Source organism: Eptatretus burgeri, chromosome 6 (assembly GCF_056783735.1).
Source record: "Eptatretus burgeri isolate ZD-2024b chromosome 6, Ebu_testis_v1, whole genome shotgun sequence".
NCBI lineage: Eukaryota > Metazoa > Chordata > Myxini > Myxiniformes > Myxinidae > Eptatretus > Eptatretus burgeri.
In genome coordinates, this window is record NC_140966.1 from 81,476,214 (window position 1) to 81,503,470 (window position 27,257).

General features: G+C 45.1%; 1 protein-coding gene and 1 long non-coding RNA gene across 2 annotated transcripts; one reads left to right on the forward strand and one right to left on the reverse strand.

The window, feature by feature from the left end:
- Window positions 1-5,515: 5,515 nt before the first annotated feature.
- Window positions 5,516-10,155, forward strand: LOC147025165 (uncharacterized). The gene is made up of 2 exons (XR_015059370.1): window positions 5,516-6,200; window positions 6,374-10,155. It is a non-coding gene; the product is annotated as an uncharacterized LOC147025165 (long non-coding RNA).
- Window positions 10,043-15,173, reverse strand: LOC147025166 (uncharacterized). Its single transcript, XM_085885844.1, has 2 exons — window positions 15,089-15,173; window positions 10,043-11,716 (listed from the first exon to the last, which is right to left on the reverse strand). Exons 1-2 carry the CDS (start codon window positions 15,114-15,116, stop codon window positions 10,695-10,697), a joined length of 1,050 nt encoding a protein of 349 aa, XP_085741970.1. The 5' UTR covers window positions 15,117-15,173; the 3' UTR covers window positions 10,043-10,694.
- Window positions 15,174-27,257: the final 12,084 nt, after the last annotated feature.

Sequence of the window (27,257 nt, forward strand, 5' to 3'; positions counted from 1 at the left end):
TACTGTGTTTAGAGACATCATGAAGAACACAAACAACAGGCATTAATAACTATTTTAACATGTTAAATAAGGCAGTGTAAAAGAGGATGCATCAACTGGTAATCTTCTGAAAAAAAAAACGTGTTTTCAAATTGTAATTTCATGATATACTTTAACACTGCGGAACACAATTCACCTTTATTGCACTTCCAAAAACCTCCAGTTTTGCAGTACTTGGACAAAATATTATTTCATCTCGACCAATCAAATTTACCACTCGTGCCCTCAACTTTGGGGAATATCGAGATTCAGATAATAGATTGTGGTCGGAAACGCATAGCAAAATTTTAAAAGTCCCTTCCACACGGTTTCTACGGGTCCTTAAAACCCATAAAAGTCCAACATTTCTGAGTTGTACAATTTAAGTACTTAAATGTCCTTAAATTTCAGGAAAATGTTCAAAAGTCAATAAAAATCAGATTTTCCTGTTATTTGGTGAAGGGTGTTTCATTTTCCTTGCACTAGTATTCTAAAAAATGAGATTTTATTGAAAAAAACTGTTTACCGGTTAAGCGGCATGGTCGCATTTCATTCCTGCCCGCCCTCATGCCAGAGCACGTGGCTTTGTTTTTGCGTGGCTGCCAAAGTGGTCACGTGTCTGCATTCGCGTCATCTCGGCAAACTTCGGCCGCCATTGTGATCGCTGTCATCACGATAAAAGAGCTGAACAATACGCCTATTATATCCATTATCATCGGCATTTATAGAATTTGTTGACCCAAATTTATATGCACAATACATCAAAGGATGCCTGGACAATGCTATTTCCAAGCTACCTGGTTTGATAAACCGGAATTCAAAGGATGGTTGGAGAAAGATCCCGGATGTCGATCTTCTGCTCATTGTCGTGTGTGCCGCAAATCTTTCTCTGTGAAAAGCTTGGGAGTTTCTGCCGTCACCGTCCATGGTAAAGGACAAAAACATCGACAAGGTGAGTGAAACTGTGTTTGCCTATTCTGATTTATGATCAACGATCTTTTGGGCATTGAGTGATTGACCAAATTGTCTCGCAGTATGCATGGTATCTGGTATGTATTTGATTACAATGTAAATACATACCTGGTACTTTTCTATTTTTTAGCTATGTGGTCTGAAGGTTCAACTTTGGGTGGAATGGGAGATTATTTTAATACGGGAGCTGCGACAACCTCAGATGCAAATCCAGCACGTACTGCCCCTGCCCTTCAGCCTGCTGCCCCTCAGGCTGCTGCTCATCCTGTTCGAGTGCCAGCTTCTTCTAGACCTGGATGTGGTGGAACACAGACTCGAATAGCAGAAGTGTTGTGGGCAATGAAATGTGTCGAGTCGCATTATTCCTTTCGTTCGTGTGAGGGAACTTCTGATTTATTTAAAAAGATGTTTCAAGGGCATCCTGTTGCCGAAACATTTGTCTGCGGTGAAACAAAATGTAGATATCTCTGCCAATTTGGGCTTGCTCCTCACTTCTCTTCTCTTCTAAAGAGTCGCATAAATAAAGACAGTGAATATGTTTTGATGTTCAATGAAAGCATGAAAACAAAGACTAAAAATAAACAATTAGACATTCATGTCAGACTTTGGCACCATGACCAAGTCCACACTAGATACCTAACATCACAATTCATTGGTCATGCTGCTGCAACTGATTTATTGGAACACTTCAATGCATCAACTTCTAATCTACGTAGAAGTGGTTTGTTGCAGGTATCTATGGATGGCCCTTCAGTGAATTGATCTTTTTATGACAAATTGGGGAAATAAATTAAGGATGATTGTGATATGGGCCTGATGAATATTGGGAGCTGTGGCCTCCATGTCATTCATGGAGCGTTCCAGACCGGTGCTCGTGACACTGGTTGGGATCTTGGTGATATTCTCTCCAGTCCATACAACTTGTTTAAAGATGCCTCTGCCTGGCACGATGATTTTACTGATGTAACTGGGTGTAAAGACTTCCCATTGAAATTTTGTAAGCACAGGTGGGTTGAGAATGGTCCTGTCTGTAGCAGAGTTATTCTATTGTGGCCTCACCTGAAGTTATTTGTTGAGGCATGTGAAAGCAAGAAGAAGCCTAAACTAACCAGCAACTCTTACAAAACTCTGCATGGTGCAATGAATGATAAGCTATCTGTTGCAAAACTGTCTTTGTTCAGGTCAGTAGCCAGTGCAGTTGAACCATTTTAGCCTTGTACCAAACAGACAAGCCAATGGGTCCCTTTCTTGTTCATGATATTGAGAGACTTGTCAGAAATTTGTTAGAGAGGTGTGTTAAGCCAGTTGCATTACAAAATGCTTCTACTGCATATGACTTGTTAAAGCTGGATCTTGAAAAGGAAAGGGTAGAAAACAAATAGATTGAAGTTGGTTTCAAGGCTGAAAGTGAACTGAAGTCCCTCCTGAGAACCAAGGCCATCAGTGAACGCCAGGTGTTTCATTTCAAAGAAGAATGTAGGCTATTTGTGGTGAAATGTGTCAACAAAATCTTTGAAAGGTCTCCTCTTAAGTATAGTTTAGCCAGAGATATGGCTTGTCTGGATCCCAGGTTGATGGTGACTGATCAAGAACACTCAAAGTCCAAATTCAAATGCCTGTTGGAAAATTTGGTGACTCTGTACAGAGTTGATGGTGATAATGTAGATATGTTGGTTGCGAGTTACAAGGAATTACTGCAGGATGTAGCAGGGTGTGAACTGGTCTAGGTTCAAGGACTTCAAGGTTGAAGGTGACAGGGTAGATGTGGTACTCTATGAATGTGTGGGTAAAAACAAGAAGTTTGAGAAGTTGTGGGGGATAGTTCGTAAAGTGTTGCTAGTTTCCCATGGTCAGGCATCTGTTGAGAGGGGTTTTTCCCTCAACAGACAGATAGAGAAGGACAACCTGGGTGAAGGCATGCTTGTGGCACTGAGTCAGATTATTGATTATTTTGTACTGGTAGGTGGAATGCTCAAAGAGCCTGGTGTTGGCGCAGTGGTTAGGGCAGCGGCTTGGGATCCAAAAGGTCCTGAGTTCAAGCCCCGTTGGGCCACTGAATTAACACACCAGGGGGTTGACTCAGCCTGTCATCCTTCCGAGGTCGGCGAAATGAGTACCAGTATACTGGGCCGGTGTATACCCCGGTTAAAATAGGTGTACCATATCCCTGTGTCGTAAGAGGCGACCAGGGTTGCGTCAGGAAGGGCATCCGGCGTAAAACATGTGCCAAATCACTATGCGGATCATACGGATGATCCGCTGTGGCGACCCCGAACGGGAGCAGCCGAAAGAAGAAGAAGAAGAAGGTGGAATGCTCAAAGTTGAAATCACAAAGGAACTGCTATCCTCAGCCTCCAATTCTCGACATAAATACCATCAATATCTTGAAGAAGAGAAAAGAAAGAAAGGGCAAGAAGCCATCCAAAGAAAACGAAAAAAGGTTGAAGATGAAGTGGATGGTTTGAAAAAGAGAAAGAAGGTGTTGGAAACTGACGTAGAAGATCTGACCACAATGTCAGAAAAATATGCAGACGAGGCTGAGGCAAAAGGTGGCAAAACTAGACACAGTCTTCTGGTAAAATCAAATGCTCTCACGCACTCTGCCAAGCAAAAACGGGGGGAACTCAAAGTTCCAGAAAGAGAAATTGAGGAGAAGGCTAAATCCTTGCCTGCGATGTCCTAATTGGATATTACAATGACATGTAACTTACAAAATGTACTGTTCTGTAGTGTAGAAGCAGTCAGGAGCTGCTGCAACTTTGCAGGTGGCAGCACCTACAATAACATTTTAACATAACAACACATTAACATTGAGAGTGCTGCCATTTGGAAACTTGTGACTGTTCCTGGCTGATTCTACAGTAACTGTGAACTGAATTTGCCAATTGGTTGTGTGGCGCGTTGTGCCTTGTCGACTGAATAAGCTCCTGCTGTGTTCTGTATGTTCATTATTAAAATAGATTTTTTGTAAACTTACTATCTTTGTTAATTTCTAGGTGACTCACCTCAATTTACCCCTGGAATTTCTAGGATGTGGTCCTTAAAAAGGGGTTATTTTAGCCCTTAAAAGTCCTTAAAAAGTCCTTAAAAAAGACATCTCAAAATAAGTGGGAACCCTGTTCCACGTCCTTTTTCTCAAGACTATGTGGGTAAGGTGTTCTATGAACTCTCCAGTTACCCCCCCCCCCCCCTTCCCGTGCACACAAAGCGAAAGGCAGGATAAAGCAATTGGTTTATGTCCATCCATCAGTCTGTTTTATCAGCTTATGATCATCGGTTTGTGATCGAGGAACAACTTATTTTAATTGAGTGTCATATTTTGAACATGATTCGGAACATGAATAAGAAGACTAGTCTGTTGTTTCCACATACCTTGGCTTGCAAATCATCCCAACCGCACATGTGCAGAGAGGAGTGAGTAAATATTTTTACTGTCAAACAAAATTGAAAATATTACAAACAGGAAACTTACTGTTTTTAAGGGTATCATTATGGAAACAAACAACAGGCATGAAGAACTAATGTAACGTGTTAGATAGGGTGATGTAATAGCCACTGGAGAAAATGGCGGTAGAATCCAGAATTTTTTTTTAATTTGATTTCTTTTCTCCTTTATTTATATTGAATTATATATTTGAACACTGTAAAACACAAATCGCCTTCATAATACTTCCAAGAAACTTCAGTTTTGCAGGGGTGTGTTCAGTTATCAAGTTTCTTGTGGAGCGGTTGCTAAGTGGCTTAAGCAATCAAGCAAGCACTTCATTCAAAACCATTGAAAAGGAACTTTATTTTATTTAAATTAAATTATAAAATTAAAATTATTTTACAATCTTTACTTTATTTAAATGGAAATATATACTTCAATAACGTATACAACAAATCGTGTCATACTTCCAAGAACCTCCAGTATTGTAGTACATTACTTCAATTTTATCAAAGGTTCAATGAGTTGGTGTATCAGGGTGCTGTTCGGGACTGCGTCTGAACTACTTCAATCGCACTAAACTTTCAGATTTTTTTTTGTTTTTTTTAACATTCGCTAAAATCATTATTTTATTGAAACTGAACTAACATTGCGTGGGGTATCATATTCTGTGAACTCTCGTTTACTGATGTGATTGTGTATGATTGTAGCCATACATTTGGAGGCTAGATTTCATTCTTTAATTAGTGGCAGTCTGTATTCTGTGATTTGCATTGTTGCAGGTTTGATTCTCTACTGAGTTGACCAAATGCATTTTTAAACTTCCCTCTTGTGGTGTTGTCATCTGGAGTCACTGCCTCACATATTGAAATGCTATCTTTTGGAATAGGTGTCAAATTGGCCTCCCATTTTTGACGTTAACAATGAGATTTCTGCAGTGGCTGCGGACCAATGAGAGAGAGAGAGAGAGAGAGAGAGAGAGAGAGAGAGAGAGAGAGAGAGAGAGAGAGAGAGAGAGAGAGAGAGAGAAAAAGAGAAAGAGAAAGAGAAAGAGAAAGAGAAAGAGAAAGAGAAAGAGAAAGAGAAAGAGAAAGAAAAAGAAAAAACTCAGGGGAGGAGGAAAGAAAGCTCATGTGAAGATGTGGCCACATTGGAATGCAACGTAATTTGCCTGTCAGTGAATGTTTCTGTCTTGAAGGGAGGTTTAGGATCAGGGTGAGAAGCGAATGGGACAGGCTCACGTGAGCAGTGACAAAAGGAGCTCCTGAGCAGATGGCTCAGAGAGCAAAAAGGCTGAGAGAAGCAGAAAGGCAGAAGCGAATGGGACAGGCTCGCACAAGCCAGTTGAAAAGAGCTTGTGAGTGAAGGAGAGGAGAAGGCAACGGAAGGTTTCACGAGCTGTCGGCGTCGAACTTCTGTGGGAAAATAGCACTCCTTCCACAAGCGTCGCCTTGTCCTCTCAATCCTGTCAGCCATGAAGGATGAGGAGTGTGAAAGGCAGCACCTCATCGATGGGGGCCCATAGGAAGAAGAATCTGAGCAGAGGACGGTGTGTCGTCGATGTAGCTTGCATATCTGAGATGCTAGAGAGAACTCGCCTACTGGGTTTGGGCACCAGTAGCAGAGGCAGAGGAGGGTGTCGCATATCTGGGACGCTGGAGAGGACTCGCCTACTGGGTCTGAGCACCTCAAGGATGCGGCTGTGTATCCCCATCATTTCATGTCACCACTGCCCATCTTCCCCATCCATTTCCCTCCACATTCTCTTGTATATTTGTGTGAGGTGAGGGAGGAGAAAAAAAACTGCTTTTCTTTTCTCAATACTTTTATTTTATTTTCAAGTCCTTGTTTTATTCTTCTCCCCTGAGTGAATAATGGCCAAGTATTTTGTGAAAGTAAGATTGAATAAGAAGAATACGTGTTATCATTAAATCTGCTCTTACGTGCTTTCCACAGAATCGAACACCATGATGGTACCAGCCCAAAAGGGAGAGCAGTACTCCTTTCTGCAACAGATAAAGGTGTTGTCGACATTGAGTAGCTTTGATTTTCCAAGGAAACACCTGGATCGACAGAGGATACCCAGTTTGCAGTGAGTCATTTGAGAACAGCTTTGCTATGTGGTTGGCCCAAGAGAGGTCATGGCTGTTGGTGAGGCCAAGAAATTCAATTGACTGAGCCTCTTCCAGTGGCCGACGATGGCAATACACGGCTGGTTTAATTTGACAATAATTCTGGAGCGACACAGTGAAAGTGCAATTGTCCAGTATGAAGGATATCTTGCATTTATCAGACCATCATCTAGTCAATTCCAGATTAGTGGAGAATGACACAGCTGCAGTCTGTCTCGCAGTTATATTGGGGGTATTGTGCAACATAATGGGCATTCGTCTACAATAAAAGGAAGAGAAGGTTTTTGAGAGTATCAGAGAGGGCATTTATATAGACAAGCACACTTACTCCTTCAGGGAGCGACAAGAATGGTCATGGTATTATGCTCTAGGGTGTGCAGATTACATTACATCTAGGCTTGGGTCCATTCGTCTGTGGGGGGCACGATAAACATATAATCCCTCAAGAATGTCAGGTTTTCTCTCCTCCCTTTCAGTTTAGTGTTATACTGCAGTATTGACTGTTTAAGAAAGTGATCATTCGTTTTTGTGGTTAATAATATTTTTATGCCTCTGCTGATGAAGTGGACAGAGACATTATGTTTTCGTGTTGTCCGTCCATACATGCGGACATTCGTCCATGCTAATTTTCTCTGTTTTCTCTGCAACCGCTTATCCCATTGACACAAAATTTTCCCCATAGCTGTGACTACTCATGTGTAATGTTTGAATGATAATTATGACATAGGTCATGTGGTGTGGCAGCTATATTGGAACAAAGGAAAAACTTTGGACCTCTGTATCTCTGAAAACCACCCCATGGAAAACAAGAAAAAGAGCAAACAGAGATTGCAGACCCTCACCAGGACTTGTTTTGTGTGCTGTTTGTGTAGTTTATGTGGTGTATTTTGTGTGGCATTTGTGTACTGGTGTGTTACATAATTAATAAAAGACATAATTAGAACTGCCACTTTATAACTGCTGGCAGTGATGACCGGGTACCAAGACGTCCCGCTTTGGTGGAACCCGCTTTGATTAGACACCTGACCCTGACCCATGACGTTTTTTAAATTATTATTCAATTGAATTTAGAATGTGATTAAAATAAATTCAATTTAAATCAAATATAAGACCAAATAGGGACAGTCCTGCATTGGAGTAATCAGAAGGAACCCAAACAAGGAAAAAGCAAAGATGAAATCATCAGAAGGAATATAAATAGGACTTGCATTTCAGCTGCTACTCCTCTACCCTAACCCATCCAGGCACAACCAAGTCGGCCTTAATCAAAGGAAAAAATAATAATAATAATAAATCCCATAAATTATCTAAAAATTAAATAATTCTGGCGGCCAGACCATATGTCCAATCAAGTTGAAATTTAAAACATGGATTCCCCATCACTACTGGATTATAAATATGAAGTGTCACGTCGATTGATTAAGCAGTTCCAGAGAAAACATTATTTAATATTTTCTTCAATCTAATATGGCTGCCAAACCATGTGACCTATTAATTATTCCTTAACAAAATTGTACAAGCATTGCTTGAGAAACATTTGTGTGAAGTTTCCCCTCGAATTGTCTGACCGTTCTGGAGAAGATTTTTTTAGGTTTTAGGGTAAATCCAATATGGCTGCCAAACCATGTGATTTATGACGTCATATGTGTGAACCTTTTATTCCTCATGGATAGGCAGTCATACATGTAAAGTTTCACCTCAATCTGTTTAGCCACTTCAGATAAGAAGATTTTTGAAGGTTTTTTTTTCTTTTAATAACAATGTGGCTAACAAATCACATGACCGATGACGTCATCAATTTTTTATTCTGTGGACCATTTTTATCCTTCGATGACCCTCAAAAATTTTCATACTGATCAGATGTAGCGTTCTACATATGCAATTATGACATCATAAAAAAATCACACTCATTCCCCATGAGGACGACTTGCCATGTGCCATGTTTCAATTTTTTCCTTGGTGTGGTTTCAGTGAAAGAGGTCCAAAGTTTTTCCGTTTTTCCAATATGGCTGCCACACCACGTTACCTATGACGTCACAATTATCATTAAAACATTCCACATGAGTCGTCGCACTTATGGTGAAACTTTCGGCTCAATCCGACAAGCGGTTGCAGAGAAAAACACGAAAGTTCTGTGCGGGGGGGAAAAAACAAACAAACAAGAAGATGATGTCGTGCAGAGCACAATACTTGCAAAATCCATAAAACAAATTTGAGCTCAAAAATAATTGGTTGGTTGAATTCAATGACCAAATGTGAAACTCCTCATCAAATGTTACATCAATTGGATGAAAATTGAGGATTTGAGAAATACCACCTTAGTTGTTGGGCCTATGTTGACCATTTGGTCTGTGTTGACCTTAAAAATAATTGGCTGCTTGAATTCAGTGACCTGAAATATAAATCCTCTTCAAATTTCAAGTCAATCAGATGAAAATTGAAGAATTTAGAAATCCCACCTAATTTGTTGACTTTGGGCCTATGTTGACCTTTTGACCTCAAAAACAATCGGCTTCTTCCTTGTGACAAACTCTACCATGTGGTGAAGTTTCGTGAAGATCAGTTTAAAATTACGACCTGTAGGTGACAAACAGACAGAATAACAAAATCGACTGACCAATATACTTGAAAAATGTTCGATTTTGCAAGTAACAAACAAGCGGAACCAAATTAAATATCCTCTCCTTCGGCGAGGTTAACTTGAACAGCACTCAGCAGAGCGCATACCTCCACTCGGCTGAACAGTTTACATTTTGTAACCCACTGACAGGCCGGATCTGGATTCGGACCTGAATCAAAATGTAATCAATTTGTACTTGTCACACACACACACAACCGGTTCACCAAGTTTCATCCGAAACTGTCCATAACTTTTTGAGATATCCTGCTCACAATCAGACGTGTGAAAAAGACCTGGTGTTGACTTAACGGTTAAGATAGGTGGCTTCGGATCCTAGGGTCCTGAGTTCAAGCCCCTGTTAACCATTGAATGAACACCAGGTGGGTTGACTCAGCTTGTCATCCTTCTGAGGTTGTCAAAATGAGTTCCAGCTTACTGGTAACAGGGGGTATTGCATCAGTGGTGTTGCCGTGCTTCCAGAAAATGATGCAGCCAAGCAACCACAGGCTGCATACGAATAAATAAGTCGTGAAAACATAACCTCTGTCCACCTTCGATGACAGGGGTAATAACCAGGGCGAATCACAAAGGAATCAGGAACATCCAGTGAGAGAAAAGTTTATTTTAAGTCTGCAATATTTGGAGCTGCAGCAATAACCCGAACTGATTTTTCAACCCTTTTGAATGTTCGACTTTTAACCCATTGATGAAGGATCAACACCCAGAACGTCAGCTCCTTCCTTCCTTCTCATTATGATTACCATACTTTACCAACGTCTGTTGATTCTATTCATTGTTTGGACTGATGAGACCAAACCAAAAATGTAATGCATTTGGGGTTTCAATCTATGATCAGCAAAAATATAGACGATGTAGATGAGCCTTTTTTTATTTTTCTCGTTTTTATAATGAATAAATAAAACTAATAAACAAAAACATTTTGTTGGACAACATTTGTTATCAATCTTATATTAATGTCAAGTGAATGTTCATGCAACTAATGCATCACCGAAAACACTCGTATTGTGCAGCGCCGATCATCAATAAACTCACCTCTCAACTATTAGCATTGTTCCCCCCTTTTACTGAGCCCAACACCGGCATCCTTGGATAACTCTCCTTTCACTTACAAGCTTTGAAGCATTGTCTTCCAGGCCACATCTCTCTTATACTGTTTCTTGCACACTATAATTCTGCATTGTTGTTCGTGTAAAAGAATCCGAAACAAACTTTTTTGAAAGACAATTGCATAAAACTTGAGTACCACAAAATAAATAGGGCTGCACAAAAAAAACGAAATTGAGTCAGAAACAGTACTTTTTTGACCTAAGCAACAAACACATATTTACAGATTAACAATATTTTGCACTGATCAAAAGCCCTGCAAGTTGATTACTGAAGGATCTGCTTTTATGAACATTACTTAGCAAGATGGCCTTACAATAACACAGCTAGTCTTGCATTGTCAATGAATCACTTGTTGGAACCTTGAGTACCTACATTAAACTACTACTGATCAACTTGTTTACTTCACATCTGGCATTTCGTAGACATCATCGACCATCGGAGGCTGCAAATTATATTCCTGGTTCATGTAGACCTGCTCTTCGTCTTGTAGAATTTCGTGTTCTTGCTGCTGCAAGGCATTGGTATTCTGCTCCCAAAAGTTCACGTAGATGTCCTGGTCAATTGTGCTTTCATTATCAAGAGAGGTTTGATGACATTGAATCTTGAACATTTCATTGCTTGGCTTGAAATTCTTCAACTGCAGTTGGTGGTACTCGTTATCTGAAGCCAAAGCCTTCTCGTTGGCAAATGCATTGGAATGCACGACCTGCAGGTTTCTTGAGGTTCGCCAATAATCAATCAATCTGAATGAGCTGCACCTGGTGCGGAAATGCCACCAAGTGCCAAGAGCAACAGCCACCAAGAGCAATATTGCCATCAATGGTAAAACAATTGGTACAACATTTATTGAGATGCATCGACAATCCATGTTGAGCATTACATTGTTGAAAGCTCTGCTACTGTGTTCTTCGCAGGCAAACGTCACAATCCCTTGTGAGCAGTTAATTTGTTTGGAGTCCAGGTGCAGGTACTGGTGAGAGTTGCTGTTGAGAGAAAGATTTCGTAGGACTTCGACCAGCATATCAAATTGGTTCGTTGACATGCGATGAATTGTAACATTTTCATCTGAGTTTATAAAGTTAAATTGGTGCATGGAAGGCTCGTTAGAACTCAGGTTCTCTCTTTGCAGGTTATCTATTTTACCTAATAAACCAAGTCGCACTTCTTTAAGGTCGTACACTGATAGCAAGAGCCAGCATTTATTTTCTATCGGCAATTGATCTTCGCTGTCCGTGGATGCAAGAGTCTTGTTTAATTGATTGATATCTATGACAATACTTTTCTTTGGATCCGTGATGCATTCGATGACTTTGCCGGAGCATCCCGTACATTGTTGGGAGGAAGAAAGGTTTACGTGAATCTGACATGCAGGAAGCTGGCAGGTGATAACCAAGGCAGGTAGGACCACAGCAAGTGAAACTACGAGGAAGAGAGGGAAGAGGGTGTGGATAAGAGGCATCGAATTTCAGATAAATGATAAACAATCCTATTTCATTTAAAACTGGCAATCATAAAGTTCATAAACGAGAAAGTGTTGAGACGGCCATTTTTCATTTGTTTCATAAAGTTTTTGCATATATGACACTTATGTTTGGTGGAATCTTTTAAAAGAAAAAAAAATAGATAATCTCAAGTGTTGCTTTGTTGTTTGTTTATTCTTACTTGGGAAAAATGCCCTTGGGGCATAAAAGATCCCTTTACATGGTACGTGCCATGTGGAAAATTACAGAAAAGAAGGGACATTCCATGGCTTGTGGAAAATGCCAGATGATAGAAAATAAGGCACATTCAAAAAAATCTCGTGTGCGTCCTGTTTTACCCTCATGTTCTGAAGAGGAACCAATTAATGCTCTAGAAAAGTTCATATAAAGGAAGGCCAACTTTTTAAACAAAATTAATTACACACATGCACATTATCTAAAATGTTTTCGTTTTCAAGCTACACAAACAACTTGACGTACTGACGGGTTTTAACCCGTATATGTAAGGCGCTCCTTAATCTGAACTTTTCTGGAGCATAACTTGGTTCCTCCTAAAAACACAAGGGTAAGTACAGCATACACATGAAATTTTTTAAAATGTGCCTTATTTTCGATAGTTTGGCATTTTCTACAAGCCATGCAATATCCCTTCTTTTCTGTAGTTTGCCATATGGCACGAACCATATCAATGGCCTTTTCTATGCCCCTGGCATTTTTCCCAAGAATGGAACGTTTTCTCTGTATTCCATACGGTATTCTATGTTATTCTCGAAATAGAACACCTGAAAAAGTGATATTTCTTTCCAAAGTCCACTTTTACGGTGCCCCTCATTTTTGCTATGTCCCTAATTATGCGGCTGCGGGTAGGCTTGGAAGTCTCAACAAGACATATCACGTGCTTTCGACAGGTCTGGCACCCTGCCCTGCTCACTAAACTCTCTTCCTATGGTATCCAAGGCCATCTCCACTCATGGCTCGCAGACTTCCTCTCCTGTCACAGTAAACGTGTGGCCATAAATGGAGTTCTTTCATCCCCTCTTCCTGTCGAGACTGGAGTTCCTCAAGGTAGCGTTCTGGGCCCTGTTCTTTTTCTCGTTTTCATCATTGATCTCTCCGACTCTCTGGAAAATCCTCATTGTCTCCATGCTGAGGACTCTATCCTCTGCCGTACCATCTGTCATCCTTCAGACCAGCAAGCAGCAGCTTCTTCGCTCACTGCAGATCTAGGTAAAATCACAAACTGGTCCAACACGTGGAACATGTCTTTCAATCCGGACAAATCTCACACTCTCACTTTGTCTCTCCGAAAGGACCGTTTAGAACCACTCCATCCACTTTCTCAACAATCCTCAGAAGAAGTTCTTTCTTTCAAGCTTCTGGGTGTCACTATCTGCCATGATCTTTCCTGGGAAAGCCACATTTCCAACCTGACCTCCAAAGTCAGTCGACGACTGGGAATCCTCCATCCTGCAAAGTCCTTCTTTGGCCCACCTGAGCTCCTGACCACGTACAATGCTTTTGTCCACAGCCTGATGGAGTACTGCTCTCCCCTCTGTGCTGGTGCTCCTGCCTCCCATCTTTCTCGGCTTCACGCTGTGGAAACCAAGGCATTCCAGAACATTGGCATCTCCCACGATGAGGCTGTCTTTGGGCCTCTAACTCTCTCACCGCAGGCAGGTCGGTGGTCTTTCTGTCTTTTACCGTCTTCTCTCCGGTCTCCACCCCCCCCCCCCCGGCTGTGTCTGCGATTTGTCCCCACCACATTTTCGCAGGGCGTTCAAGGTCCGCCAACAACCCCCTTCTGGTAAAACTACCAAAATCACAAATCACGGCTCACCTTCACTCTTTCATTCCTCTTTTTTCCCTCCTTTAAAATAAACTCCCTCTCTCTGTTCAATCCCATTCTTCCCTCCAGGCCTTCAAAACAGCCATTCAACACCACCACTTATCTTGCCCCATCCAAATCCTCGATCTTTTCTACCCTCGTTTATCCACCCCAAACTCACCTCCTTCAAATTTCCTTCTTTCCTTCCTGAAAGTCCCTGTAATATCCATATTGTCTTCCTCACATTCCCCGCCCACCCCTATCTCTTCTACACAACTCCTAATGTCTCTGTTCCCCACTGTTTTGTCCTTCCCACTCCCGCCCCTCTTGTCTCATACCCCCCTTGATGTGTGTTGTGTGTTAGCTCTCATACGAGCCTCGACAAGGTATACAAAAAAAAAAAGTGTCCCTCTTTTCATATTCAAAATTTCATTAACTTTCATCCAACAGTTAATAAGTTATGAGCCCTCTCGTTTGGCAATTTTACTTCCAGAGTCGAAATTTATCTATGTCCAAGTTTTTGGGGTTCACCCCAATGAGCAAATATAGGGGCAATACCCCTGGGTGCTCACCTGGTAGAAAATTGTTACTGAGAAGGAAGTCAACGTGGGACGGAATCAGCAAAATGTACCAACAAACCAATGTTATAGCAAATACCTATTTTGGGGGGGCAACTCCCCCCGCCCCCCTCCCCCGGTAGCAATTTTGAGTCCCTGTATTAAAGTGGCATGCAGAGAAACCATCCCATATAAAGGGTGGGGCGCTTCACGCTTCCCTTGATTTATCCCTTTCATTCAAACCCAAATCGAAATGTCATTAAGTTGAAATCCAATGAGGTAAGATGTCCTTGATGAATTATGGAAGATAAAGATGACAAAGATTCCAGAGAAAATCAAGATGAAAAGGTAACTTTCTTCTTCTTCTCCTCTGACACCCACAATTATTCCCCCGTTTTTGTGCAGTGGGCCGGGGAAAATGAGGCCCAAATCTTTCACAAACTGGCTGGCCAGGCTTGACATCCAACTGAGGTTATGGGAGGAATTTGACCGTTGTGCCGGCGACAGCTCGCCTACTCTTCAGGAAGAACACCGTGGGTATTTAACGTACATCAACTAATGTCGGCAGGTGTGACGCCTAGTTTAATGTCCATCCGATGGACGGCAAACGCACTGATGAAACAGCCTGCTTGTAAAGCAATGGGATGACAGCTTGTAGCTGTGTCGGAATTGAAACCCAGGCTAGACATCTTGGAAGTGAGAGTGTGCTTCTCTCAAGGACATCTGACCAGCCCCATGAAAATATAACATTGATTCAGTGAAAGAATGAAATGATGTCTGAAGAAAACCATAAAGACAAATGCACTATAGATTGTAACACTGATTTAGTGTTATTTGTAAAATAATGAAGATTATCGACCGGTGATTGTGAAGACAACAAACAGTAAACCGATATTAGACATTGTTCAAATGAGTGGAAGTTTCTTACCGCTGGTTGTTATCAAGTACAAACCCATGCTTGAAACTGCCTGTCCTGTCTGCTGGTCTGCTTTGCATGCAATCTATCTTGTATTTATTTCTCTTTTTAAATACCTCTTTGTGAACTCCCTCCCATTTTACGAGGGCGTAGTTTTAGCAATATCGACAGGAACAAAGTGATCCAAACCCTTAAAAAGCAGAACTGTAAGTCGGTCTCCAGAAGTCCAATTGCTGAATGCCAACTGTTTTGCTTGTATGAAAAATAATAGGTATAGAAAGTTATATTAATGACAGACATGTTTGAGGTTTTAGACTTCCATGGTTCAAACAATGTGGTATGTATTCTCTTCTTCCTCCTCTCCATGAGCCTACGGACAACTGATAAAGCTTTCCTTTCATGTCGTGAAGCACATCGGGCTGCCAAGGCAGTTTCATTTGGCTTTGGAGCACAGTCCTGGATGGGTCTCCACTCTGACACAGGATACTCGAATGGCTTATTACCCCAGTAAGCTGGTGCTCATTTTGCTAACCTTGAAAGGATGACAGGCTGAGTCAACCCACCTGGTGCTATTACTCTGGAATTGTTGGCCTGATGGTGGTTATCTTATGCCTGCTGGCTGGCTGCAGCAATGCCTGATCTACATGCCAATAACACCTGGTGTGATTTCAACGGCACGACAGGAGCTCAAACTCAAGACCCTAAGATCTTAAGCCAACACCACACTGATGTACAACTGATAGTACAGTCATAATTGGGTATTGGGCATTTATTGAGTGTTTCCTTATTGCACGATAATGATGGAGTGCGGGAATGCACACTTGGACAAACCTGAGCCTATTTTTTTCTGTACTCAGGCCCATCATAGATAGATGGAACATCCTCTAATGCATGTCTGACAATTTTAATTTTCTACCTGGAATTGGTGGCTAATGCACACCTCTCTGAAAAGAGGACACTCAACTTTTGCATTGATTTGTTTCAGTGATCCTGCGATGACAAACACAGAACATCTGACTTGGCATTCGCTAACTATATCAATGTCCCAAAGGAACGGAGAAACTGTGATGACCAGGAATGAGAAAAGTCTACAAACAGGGATAATATTCAGTTTGTCACCACTTCCCAAATTGTGAAAATTTTCACTTCTTTGTTTGGAACTTCCTTGTATGTCCACAATTGGAAACCAATTTTGGCTTGCGTGCATGAAATATTATCAGCTCCGTAGATCCTGTCCAGGACCGTGTTGTGTATAATATGATCTCTGAACAGACTATTATGTCAACTTTGAGGATTCTTTATTCCTTATGGTGGTGAGGCCGATTGAAGTCATCCATGCTGGAGAGGAACACAAAACTGCTTGCTATAACCACTGAGTACTTTTTCCTATAAATCCAGTAAAATTCGGGACTTTCCGGTATTATTTAAAGAACACAAAAATACAGTCGTGTTATTTCAATAGTAACTAGCTAATCACTTTTTATGTCCCAGTTCCTGGACCTCTCCAAAACAACATGCAGACCAAATGCATTGAGCAAAGTTTTTTTTTTTTTAAGTTTTAATTGCTTTTCATTGCAACGCTAAAGGCAAAATTATCAGCTCACAATTTTCACGAATATGATCTGATAGTATCTTACTAACTAGCATGGGCTACCCAGTGCTTCCTGGATGGGGGAGTGGGAGTGGAATACCCATCACTGCTGAGATGGTTGCGGGGGGGGGGGGAGGGGAATACCCGGCACTGCCCGGCTGGTTGACCTTTTCCAGCAGGTGTTTTGGGGCGTGTTGTTCATTGAAGAGCTATGGAGTTATTGGCCTCATGGTGGTTATCTTATGCCTGCAGGCTGGTGGCAGCAATGCCTGACCCACATCCCAATATACACTTTATTGTGGCCTCAAAATGGGTGCCAACGCCAAAGTGTGGTAGCTTCAAACCTTGCCCGGATTCTGAAGTACCTACACCCAAAATTTGGGGCCTCCAAGTGCTACTGTTCAGCTGTGAAAGAATAACAAACACTAGAAAATATGTTGCGTAATTACATAAATTACAGTCGTTTCTCGCAAATATTAAAAAAATATAATTTTGTCCTGTTGTTGAATGATGCCGAATGCTCCCCCAACTCAACCGACACGATTTTCTGCTTCCCCCAAACTCAAGTTTTACAAAAGAAAGGTAATACAACATTTGGTATATTACACCTGTGCCACTACCAACGCTCTGCCTACTTTATCAACCATTTAGCCCTGGTTGAGGTTTGAGGAACATTTTGTTCTCCTTACACATCCATATTGAAACTCCGTTAACGCAATGCTATCGATTGTCACTCCAAAGATTTTGTGGGATTAATTTGTTTTTCTCTTCTATTACAATTTAATGTTGGTGGTTTCTTTTTGACGTTTTGTATATAAAGTCTAGGTTCATGGAAGAGGATGAAGAAGATAATGTGATGAAGGTAAGAAAGGCACAGTTCAAGCAGTGAGGATACGTGGCTGGATGCAACAAGCAAGGGAATAGATGTTGAAAGAGAGACGAGGGGAGAAATATAGTAACCTGTGAGTAAGAAAGCTTTCATAAGGAAGGGTGAGTGGGGATAGAAAAGATCATGGGTAGAGAAGGAGGACGATAAAAAGATGGTGATGCATCTTGAAGCACTGAAGGGAAGAGTGAAATTGCACCGCCTTGGGAATGCGATTCCACCTGTGAGAGTAATGTGGAGGTGAGCACTATTTTTGGAGTTTAACAAGGAAGTTGGTGCTTGAAGAATGCATGCACCCTTGAGGAACTGGGGTCAGTCAGAAGGTTGAAGGAACAACAATGGAATAGAGTCAGAAAATAGAGGGCCACCAACATGTCCACGATGGGAGAGCATCAGGTGCTGTTTATCAGATTCTTTGTGGGAGATGCCAATGAAGTTGAGAACTTTGGATGCTTCCAGGAGATAGAGAGCTGAGAAATGGGAGCACAGCCTGCAAGTGATAGCAGTATTCCATTGATCTACATAAAAGGCCTTGTAAGATGGAGTTTCAAGGCGAGCGGGTGCCGGGGGTAGATATGGATTTAGAAATGGTAGAATCCATGGCCCAGGATGAAATCCCCGTGCAGGACATTCCCTTCGAAATGCAGGTTGAATTTCCCCCACAAACGGACCCAGAGTCCGAAATGGGCGCAGCGGTGGCGGCCGCGGGTTTTGACACCCTCCCCCCTCCTTCCCTCCTCCACCAAAACCTCCTCCCAATCCTTGCCGAATCGGCTCAGCCGAGCGCACCCGACATGCCCCAGCTTTTCGCCATGTTGGCGGGAATGAGTAAGAAAATGGAAACAAACACGAATGAAATAAAAACAAATGCGTGAAGGTTGAATCATAAAATGAATGCGAATTTACAACAGGTAAAAAAAAAACGGAATGAAAGAAGAAATGAAAGCAATGCGGGGTGAGATGCAGCAAATGGGCCGTGGCCTGCAGGCGGGTATGATGGCATTTGTGTGCAGCGAAATGCGGACCGCGGGCGAGAAAATGGCGATGCCACGTGCTGGGGCGAACGAGCTGAGGGGAGTGCAGCGGCTGTCAGGCCCGCAATGGAGGCGGGTGAGGGCGAAATAATACGGGAGACGTGTTGGGCGAGAAGCGTGGAGGTGACGGAAAAAGTGACGGTGACCGAGAGGGAAAAATTAAATGGGGAGACCAAAACGTGTGAGACGAGACATGAGGTGACGACGGCAGAATTAATAATAGAGATGCGGGAGATGGGAACGGTAAAGGAGAGACTTCACGATAAAGACGAGCACACACACACGGAGGTGGTGGAGGACAATGGGGGCGAGCTCGCGGAACGTGTTGGGGCCCGGTGCAAGCAGCTGGATAGCCTCCTCCAGGAACGAGGGGAGGGAGTATGCCCCCTTGAAGGGGCTTACGACCAGGTGGGTCTGGTCGAGCCTTGCGAGGTAGAGGGGATGAGTGAGGCGAACGGGTGCACGGAGAGCTTGGGGGGTATGGAGGCCCCGGGAGCCCGAGAGGTGACGCGAATCCCCAGCGTGATTGTCCCGGTGTGTGTGGTGTCGAGGTGTGTGTTTACGAGTGTGGCGAAATGCGTGCTGCAACGAACGCATAGCGCGGGTGCAAGGGTGTGTGTGAGAGCGACCGGGTGGGTGACAAAGACCCCGTCCACGGTGACAAAGACCCCGTCTTCCCGTGTGTGGAAGAAACCTCGCGTGTGAGTGGTGTGGTGGCAAGTGTGCCAAAGTGCGTGCTTCCCAGCATGCCGTGTGTGAGTGAAACGCCGTGTATGAGTAGAAGGGTGTGTGTGTGAGAGAGACAGCGTGTGTGAGGTCGCTGTATGTAAGGGAGATGACGGTCGGCATGCGGGCGCACGCAGCCGCGTCTCCGAGTGTGAATGTCAAGGAGTGGTGTATGAGCATCGTGACACGTGGGAGTGCGTGTGTTGAATGGAGACGACGACGGCGACAGATAAGGGACAGAGGCCGGGTAGCGGCCGAAGCTGGATTGGGGACCGCGCCGGGTTTACCCAGCTGCGAGCGCGAGGTCCGTGCTGTGGTACGCACGAGGCCGCCACGTGCGTGGCTGCGGGAGTGAAACCCGGTCCGTAAACGCCCGCGGTGGATGTTGCCGATCCCGCGATGGACAAAAGCTAGGCTGGATACGGATTTGGTCCGGACGGGTTCTCCACGCGAGCGTGTGTGTGAATCTCCGACGGGCAGAGCACATGTGTTCGTGTGGGGAACCCCTCGAAACGCGAGGCTTGTTTTTGATGCGCAGGGTGACATCATGGCTGCACGGAGGGTTGGAATCCGGCAGGAGGGGAGATCCCTGCCAGATGGTACCATCCAAGAGGGATGATGGACGCGAACAGCTGCCATGACGTCACGGGCAAAGAGCGCAGGTTGCGAGTTGCCGCGCTGGTGCACGCGCATTTAAAAAAAAAACTGGATTCCCTGGGCAAGGGGTGGAAGATCCCCTTGCCAGGGCACAGGATGACACTAGTCAGGGGGAAGGGTTGGCTCTGTTAGACCGGCTTCATGGGGCAGGGGTAAGTCCTCATGGGGACCGTGGAATGGATTAGGTAGAGGGATTTTAGGTGAGATTTAGGATGGAAGATGGAAAATAATATTTGGAGACACTGACAGACTTTGAGTGTGTGGAGGGGACATAGCTTAGCTCCGTAGTGTTAAATGGAACGTGCTGTATTGTGAGGGACGACGTGGGAGCACGAGGTAGTTAGGGGATTAGCAAACAGGATGGTAGAGATCAACGATGGGTGAGTTGAAGAGCAGAGAGTTGAAACATGTAATTGATTACTGAGTGAGGTCAGCGGGTCTGTTTGTATGGAGCGAATGTGGTATGTATGGTGCGATGATTGATTGGGGGGAGGAGTGACTCCCGCCCAAGGGACCCCGGGGTCAGTATAGAGTGAGTTCGCTGGGTTAGTCAAATTGACAAAAATGGAGGTCGTTTTGTTGTTGGTGGGAAAGTAGGCTCGATACCCGCTTGGAGGGGTGCAGGAGCCCTGTTGACGGGCTGGGAGCGTGGCTGCGAACGGTGAGTATCGCTGAGTGGGTACCCCGGGCACCGGGCATGGGTGCGCCCGCATGATGCGGGGGCCCGGGGCGCCATATGCCACGGGAGCAGTGTACTGGGCACGGGTGACCCTCGGAAAGGGGCCCCGGGCGTCAGCCTGCCACGTGAGCGTTTCAGGGGAGTCACCAGAGAGGGCACTCCCCGGTGTTTAGGGAGCTGGTAGGCTCGGAGGCAGTGTAGTGCCCGGGGGTGCCATTGTTGCGGAATCGGCAGAGGGTAGTTCCTGCCAAGGGAGCCACGCGTCCCAGCCGTGAGACCATGTGAGGGCACGGGAAGAAAATTGGGGGGCATGGCCCGAAATTTGCGAGGACACCAACACAGGTGACGGGAATCTGGGTTGTTAGAACCGATAGTTTAAGCGAGAGGTGCTTGTTGAAAGCCCCTGGGTAGTTTAAGAGTTAATGGTTAGGGTAGATAGGAAGTGTACCCCTCCGCACCATCCATCCCTTCGCTCTCGTTGTGGGCCGCTGGACCCACTTTGGGTTAGTAGATCGCTCAACTCCGAGGAGGACTTTCTGAGACTTCATTGGGCCTCGACACAGGACGCCAGCTCTCCCTTATTCCCCTCCATGAAGGGAATGTAGGGGTTGGGAGTAGGCTAGATGACAGGATAGGTTAGCCGAACAAAGAAGATAAAGGGGGTTAGGGGACGATTTATAGAAGGGAAGTGAAAATAAAAATAAAAACAAAAAAAAATAAGTTGGGGCTAAATTGGGTTTTGACAAATTAAGGGGTTGGGTATGGACAGAGACAGGCAAAGGCGATAGGTTGGGAGGGAGACCGTAGGGTAGGTCCGAGCCCGCCTTCCGAGTGGCCAGCACCACTGCACCCCCTCCATCAACCTCCGTTTCAAGGCAAGGTGCGGGCCACTTCATCAACTGGCTGTTTTTGCTGCAAGGCCTGTGCCGGTCGGATCGTCTGCTGGCTGTTTGCTACGAGGCCTCTGCCGGCCACGTCATCTGCTGGCTGTTGCTGCAGGGCCTGTGCCGTTCGATCGTCTGCCGGCTGTTTTTGCTTCAAGGCCTGTGCCGGTCACTTCATCTGCCGGCTGTTTTTGCTACAGCAGCTTTGTCATGCCATGCCTTGCCTGCCCACCTTTGCCATGATCCATGCCTGCTGCCCACATTCATTTTGCCCCGTTCTGTTTTGCATTTTCCGCCCCCTGTTCATACCATGTGCGCCAGGATCCTCGCGCAAATTGCAGGGACTGCCCTGATGGCAGCTGCAACACGGGACTGCACCGGCGGCCCGTGCACCGTTTGTTTGTTAACTGCATTCATTTTAAAAGGGGGAGGGGGTCTTGGACTGCGTGTGAGCAGCCGGCCACGTTCCCTGTCACCTGCATTGCATGAGCCAGAGACTGCATGTGAGCAGCCTGGCTCCCTGCTGTAACTCTTGTTTTTCCCACAGAGTCCACTGATCCTGGGCCATGGTTAATGTAAATTATAAGGATAAGATGTAATGTAAACATGAGTGCGCCCCCGGCATGTATGTCATAGCGCCGGCATTTTATTTAAGTCGTCTGTATGAGTGGGTTTATTTAGTTAGTTTCTCAGCCCGTAGGTTATTTATTTTGGGGACATGAAGACCATGAATGTCGCACTCAGGGATCTGAAGGTAAAATGTATTAGGGGAGAACTACACATGATGGCACACGAAAATTCAGCGACTCAGGACGAGTCTGTAAAAAGGGGAGGGGGTAGTGTTACGGCCGTGGAAATTGGCACTACACCATGAAGGTCTCTCAGATCAGTTATACTGATAAGTATATGTGGAGTTAGATTTCCCCACCGTTGTTTAGAGGGAATTTCCATGTTCACAGGGCTGCGATCCTTTGAGATAGCCATTTTTCTTTTCTCTATCATTATTTTGGACCAATCATCCCCCAACAACCAAATCGCCACCACCCACAACTCCCCCAAACAACCACAACCAAACCCCCACCACCTTCGCCTTTCTCCCTCCCCTACCATCAACAACGCTACCCCACAAACATGGCATCACCTTCGTCCCAGAGACAATGCCGAAGTCGCGCTATCTAAAGCGGCCGTTGGTGATTTCTACCACGTCCGCTCCGACAACGCCGAAGTCGCGCTATCTAAAGTGGCCGTTGGTGATTTCTACCACGTCCGCTCTGTCAACGCTGAAGTCGCACTGTCTAAGGGCCGTTTGGTGATTTCTACCACGTCCGCTCCGCCGCCGAATGAAGCCGCGCCGAGAGGCAAAACCCTCGGTGACTCACACACACATCGGCTGGTCGGGCGGACGAAGCCGCGTGGCGGGCGGACGAAGCCGCGTGGCGGACGGACCCGGTGCATTACACGCATCGGTTCGGTGGGACGAAACCCCGATGAAACTCACACGCACATCGGCTGGTCGGGCGGGACGAAGCCGCGTGGCGGACGGACTCGATGCATTACACACACGCCGGCTCGCGGGAATGAAGCCGCGCCGAAAGGCAAACGCCTCGGTGTGTTACACCCATCGGCTCGTCGGCAGAACGAAGCCGGGCATCAACAACCCTCCCCATACCGGGCATCAACAATTCCCCCCCCATACCGAGCATCCATGCTGAGAAAGCGCCGGTAACCCCGTCCGTTCCCCTCCCCAACCATGGTGCCGGCTGTTTAACGCGAGCCTGCGCGGAGAACGCCGGCGAGAGCTCACCGGCCACGCCAGGGGCACGAAGTCAGGCGCGGCTACACTGACATTGCGGCTTGCCCGCCATCGCGCCACGAGGGCGTGGGTAAGACCCTTCGGTCTCGTGGACCTGGCCGCTCATCCAGGCTCCACGTACATTTGGTCCACGGACCTGTCTGCCACCCTTGTCTTTGAGGGTGGCTTTTCTTTGCTTTTGTATAAGTGCATGTGGTGGCGCCTTCTTGAAAAGTAGACTTGTCTAAGTAACTGTGTGTGAATAAAAGCCCATTTATTCGGTTGTAACTCTTCAATTGCTTGCTTTCACTGTATCACTGTATATACGTGCATGATTCACTGTATGGCTGTCAATACGTGCCTTGTCTGAGTGTGTCATAAACGTGCTTGTTGAAGTTTTCCCCGTTTCGTTGCGTCCTTTTCCCTTGTTTGAAAGTGCCATCTTGCATCACGGAAGGAATTGGTACAAGGGTGTAAGCACCCAGTAAATAGAATTACATCCATCGGGGTCGGCAATAACACCGCTCGGTTATCACTGAAGCATGGAATGGACCGCTTAAGCGGTTTGTGTCCAAGGCCGGCCTGCGGCAAGGTACGATCGCCCAGTTAACTACTCGCGCAGGTACTTAGGTCGGTCGAATTTGGCGAACAACCCTATCCGGCACGGGTGGCCAATTGGCGCGATTGTGGTGAGGTCGAAAGACCCACCCGTGACTAGCTCCTGGCATTGTTCTGGGAGGGTCACGACTGAATTATCCGTTCCGGTGGGTGACGCGGTCGCTATTCGAGTACGTGGCCAATTGCACGCCGGGCAGACCAGAATTCGTAACAATATCATAAACATATTGTTGAGGATTCGGCGGTGGCGTGATCCGGACGATGGCGTCAATCACTGTCCATAACCAGTTTGGGTTTTCGCACCCTACTCTCAACAGCCAAATGTTACAGATTCGGCGCCACCCTAACCACCGCCGTCTGCGGGGTTATAACGCCGGCTGGTTCGGCACAGGCCTCGGGTCACGTGTCTCAAATCGCGATACCAACGTACCCCTGGACCTTACCAGTCGGGGAAATAGACCCTGGTTACAGACTGGTTTTGTCAGAGACCGAGTGAATTCTGCCAGTCTGTAACCATTTTGGTTTTTATATCCAAATCAAGCGGATCGTTCCTCGGCGCGGCACGAATTAATTTAAAGCGGAAACTTCATACGAATCAGCCAGATTTATTGGGGACATCGGGGAACACGACACAAGCAAAGCATTCACGACAATGTTATAATTAATCTATAACCCGTTCTTAACTCGGGAGCTATGGATTACGGGTTTCGAAGGGGACCCTAATGAGATACCCTTAAACAACATGCAGACAAGACATGGACAGCATGCAGGCAAGACACAGAATATTTGGTGATGTTTCATGGATGAGAGGAAAGTGTCAAAAGCATGAATGTGGCTCGTGACAAGCCGATGCCTACGGATTCGAGCACCCAAGCTCAAACACGCCACGTGGCAAAATGGCGCTCGTCCATGTGTCGCTGCCCTCACGCACGCAGCCTCGGCGCGCTCTGACCCCCCGAGGTCGACTGCACCAGAGTGAAAGTTTGATGGTGGGTTTCAGCTGGTTTCTCCCAACGTCCAGTATACAAGTCCAGGCCAATTCGAGGTGTTGGGCTCCGCAGGCTGGGTCCATGGGATTCCAAGACGTCGTCGAGCCGTGAGGTGAGTAGGGACAGTCAGAGGGTCCGTCACTGGACTCCGGATGAACCTGTCGATGTGTTCCTCACGAAAGCCGATCGTGCCCCACCTCGGCGCTCAGTTTCACCACTGCCGATCGCAGACTCGGCACGCTCAGGTTCAGCTTCTCTCCCGGCAGATTCACCCTGGCTTTCCTTTTTCTCGTTCGCCTCGAAGCCGACTGGCTCCTCCCTTCTGTTTCACTTCCTTCTCTAGGCCTCTCCCCTCTCAGCACTGGGCGGGGACTATTGTCCAGAGAGAGGAAGGAAGAAGAAGAACCTCTCGGTCCACCACCAATGTACGAACAATGAACAGCCTCTTACACCTCCCGACACACATGTAGCGTCCATTTACCGAGCAACTTGGCTAAACATGCATTTAATGGGGGATCTGGGCTAATTCAATATTTAATAACACACTAAGGGCCATTTGCACAACAATATTCATGTACATATACATGTATTTATAGCCAGAGCTCGACATTAATGGGTGCCCGGGGCACCCACATCTTTTAAGTGGATGGGCTTTGGATGCTCGGTCGGGCATCCTCAAAAAATCGCTTAATAAACAACAATTTTGACCCAAAACGTATGATCGTCATGATCGGAGTGACAAGATTTTTGAAATCCAGCAAATGTGAACACAATCACGGGCTCACATAGTTCTCTTATTTTGTGGTTGCGCAGTTTCCTGGTTAAGTTTATTTATTCAAAATATGCAAATTATCTTTGGGGGTATTCCATGTATGACCGGGGTTAAAATTAAGCAGACCAGCAGAAAGCATCTGCAAATATTGAGTGAGCCATTGATCCGTGGGTGAATTATTCAACTTAATTTAATCATGATAACAGTGGAATTAAACTTTTCTTAAAGTCAACTTGCAGGGAGATATTAAAATATAATTATATTATAATGGTCCTAGTTCCTCAAGCTGTTGCTTCTCTCAAACATTTATGAAGCCCATTGGAACACTCTCATCCTTTGGCATCCAAGGCCACATTCATTCCTGGCTTGCCAAGCTTCTCCACTCATGTAGTCAAGACCTCAATGGAATCCTGCCATCTTCTCTGCAAGTAGAAGCTGAAATTCCCCAAGCCGACCTTTGGCCCAGTCTTTGAACAGCATGTCCAAAGTTGAGTGGCTGGTTAAGAATCCCAACCTATGATCAGAGATTAAGCTGTTTGAGAAGAGGAAAGACTTGATGTCAGCTGCAATGATTGAGTCAATGACTTTGCTAAGATTGGGAACATGGCTCACTGACCTGTGATTAAGAGGATTCGTTTTTTCACTCTTTTTGATATGGGAGTGAGGTTGATGGTCTTCCAAGTAGACAGTTGGCAACCAAAGGTGACTAGCAAGTTCAAGAGAGCAGACAGTACTGCTTAGTTCAAGCAAGTTCAAGATGAGCACTGCTTGATTCAAGAAGATGTACACTGATGAACATTTGTGCCTATCGTCAAGGTTGAGTCGAGGCTTTTCATAACTTTTATGACCTTCATAACTGAAAAAAGTCATCATGTCCAGGTGGCAATGGGCACAACATGGTAAGATGGCAACAGAGAGGGATTGGTTTGGCACACAAACTTTGGGCGCAAACATAATGTGGAGATTCTGCCTGTCTTGAGCAGTGTCTGCATCAAGGCCATCTGAGAAGAGTAGAGCAGAAACGAGAGACAGATTTATCAAGGTGCCATGAGGATTGTGAGTTGAGGGACAAGTTGGAGAGTTCAATATTAATGCTATCCAGATTATGTTGGCTTGCTCGTCTGAAGATGGAAGCACACTTGTTGTGAGCCTTGCAAAATGACATTACGTTGACTGCTCAGGTTAGCCTTCCATGATTAGAAAGAAAGATGATTGATTACATTTGCCATCTAAGGTGGATGGAGGTTATATTTTCATCCCTTTCTGTTTGTCTGTCTATGAGCAGGATATCTCAAAAAGTTTTAGACGTATTTGGATGAAATCAGACATTAAATCCTTCCTCTTCTCCAATGGCTTGATTTCTGATTCATCAATTTTGTTTCAGACCAGGTCACTCTACCCTGGATATGCTGCTTCTACTCCCAACCATGGATGGAGGTCTCAATGCCGGACATGAAATCAGAGCCATATCCCGAGCCATATCGCGTACTTTTGACATGGTCTGACACCTTGCCCTGCTCACCAAACTCTCTTCCTATGGTATCTAAGGCCAT

Bases quoted from the DNA above. Each gene is read 5' to 3' on its own strand.
- LOC147025166 (XM_085885844.1), bottom strand. From the start codon at position 15,116: ATGGGTTTGTACTTGATAACAACCAGCG. The intron at 11,717-15,088 runs GTAAGAAACTTC...TCTTCCTCGTAG, and splicing joins GTACTTGATAACAACCAGCG to TTTCACTTGCTGTGGTCCTA.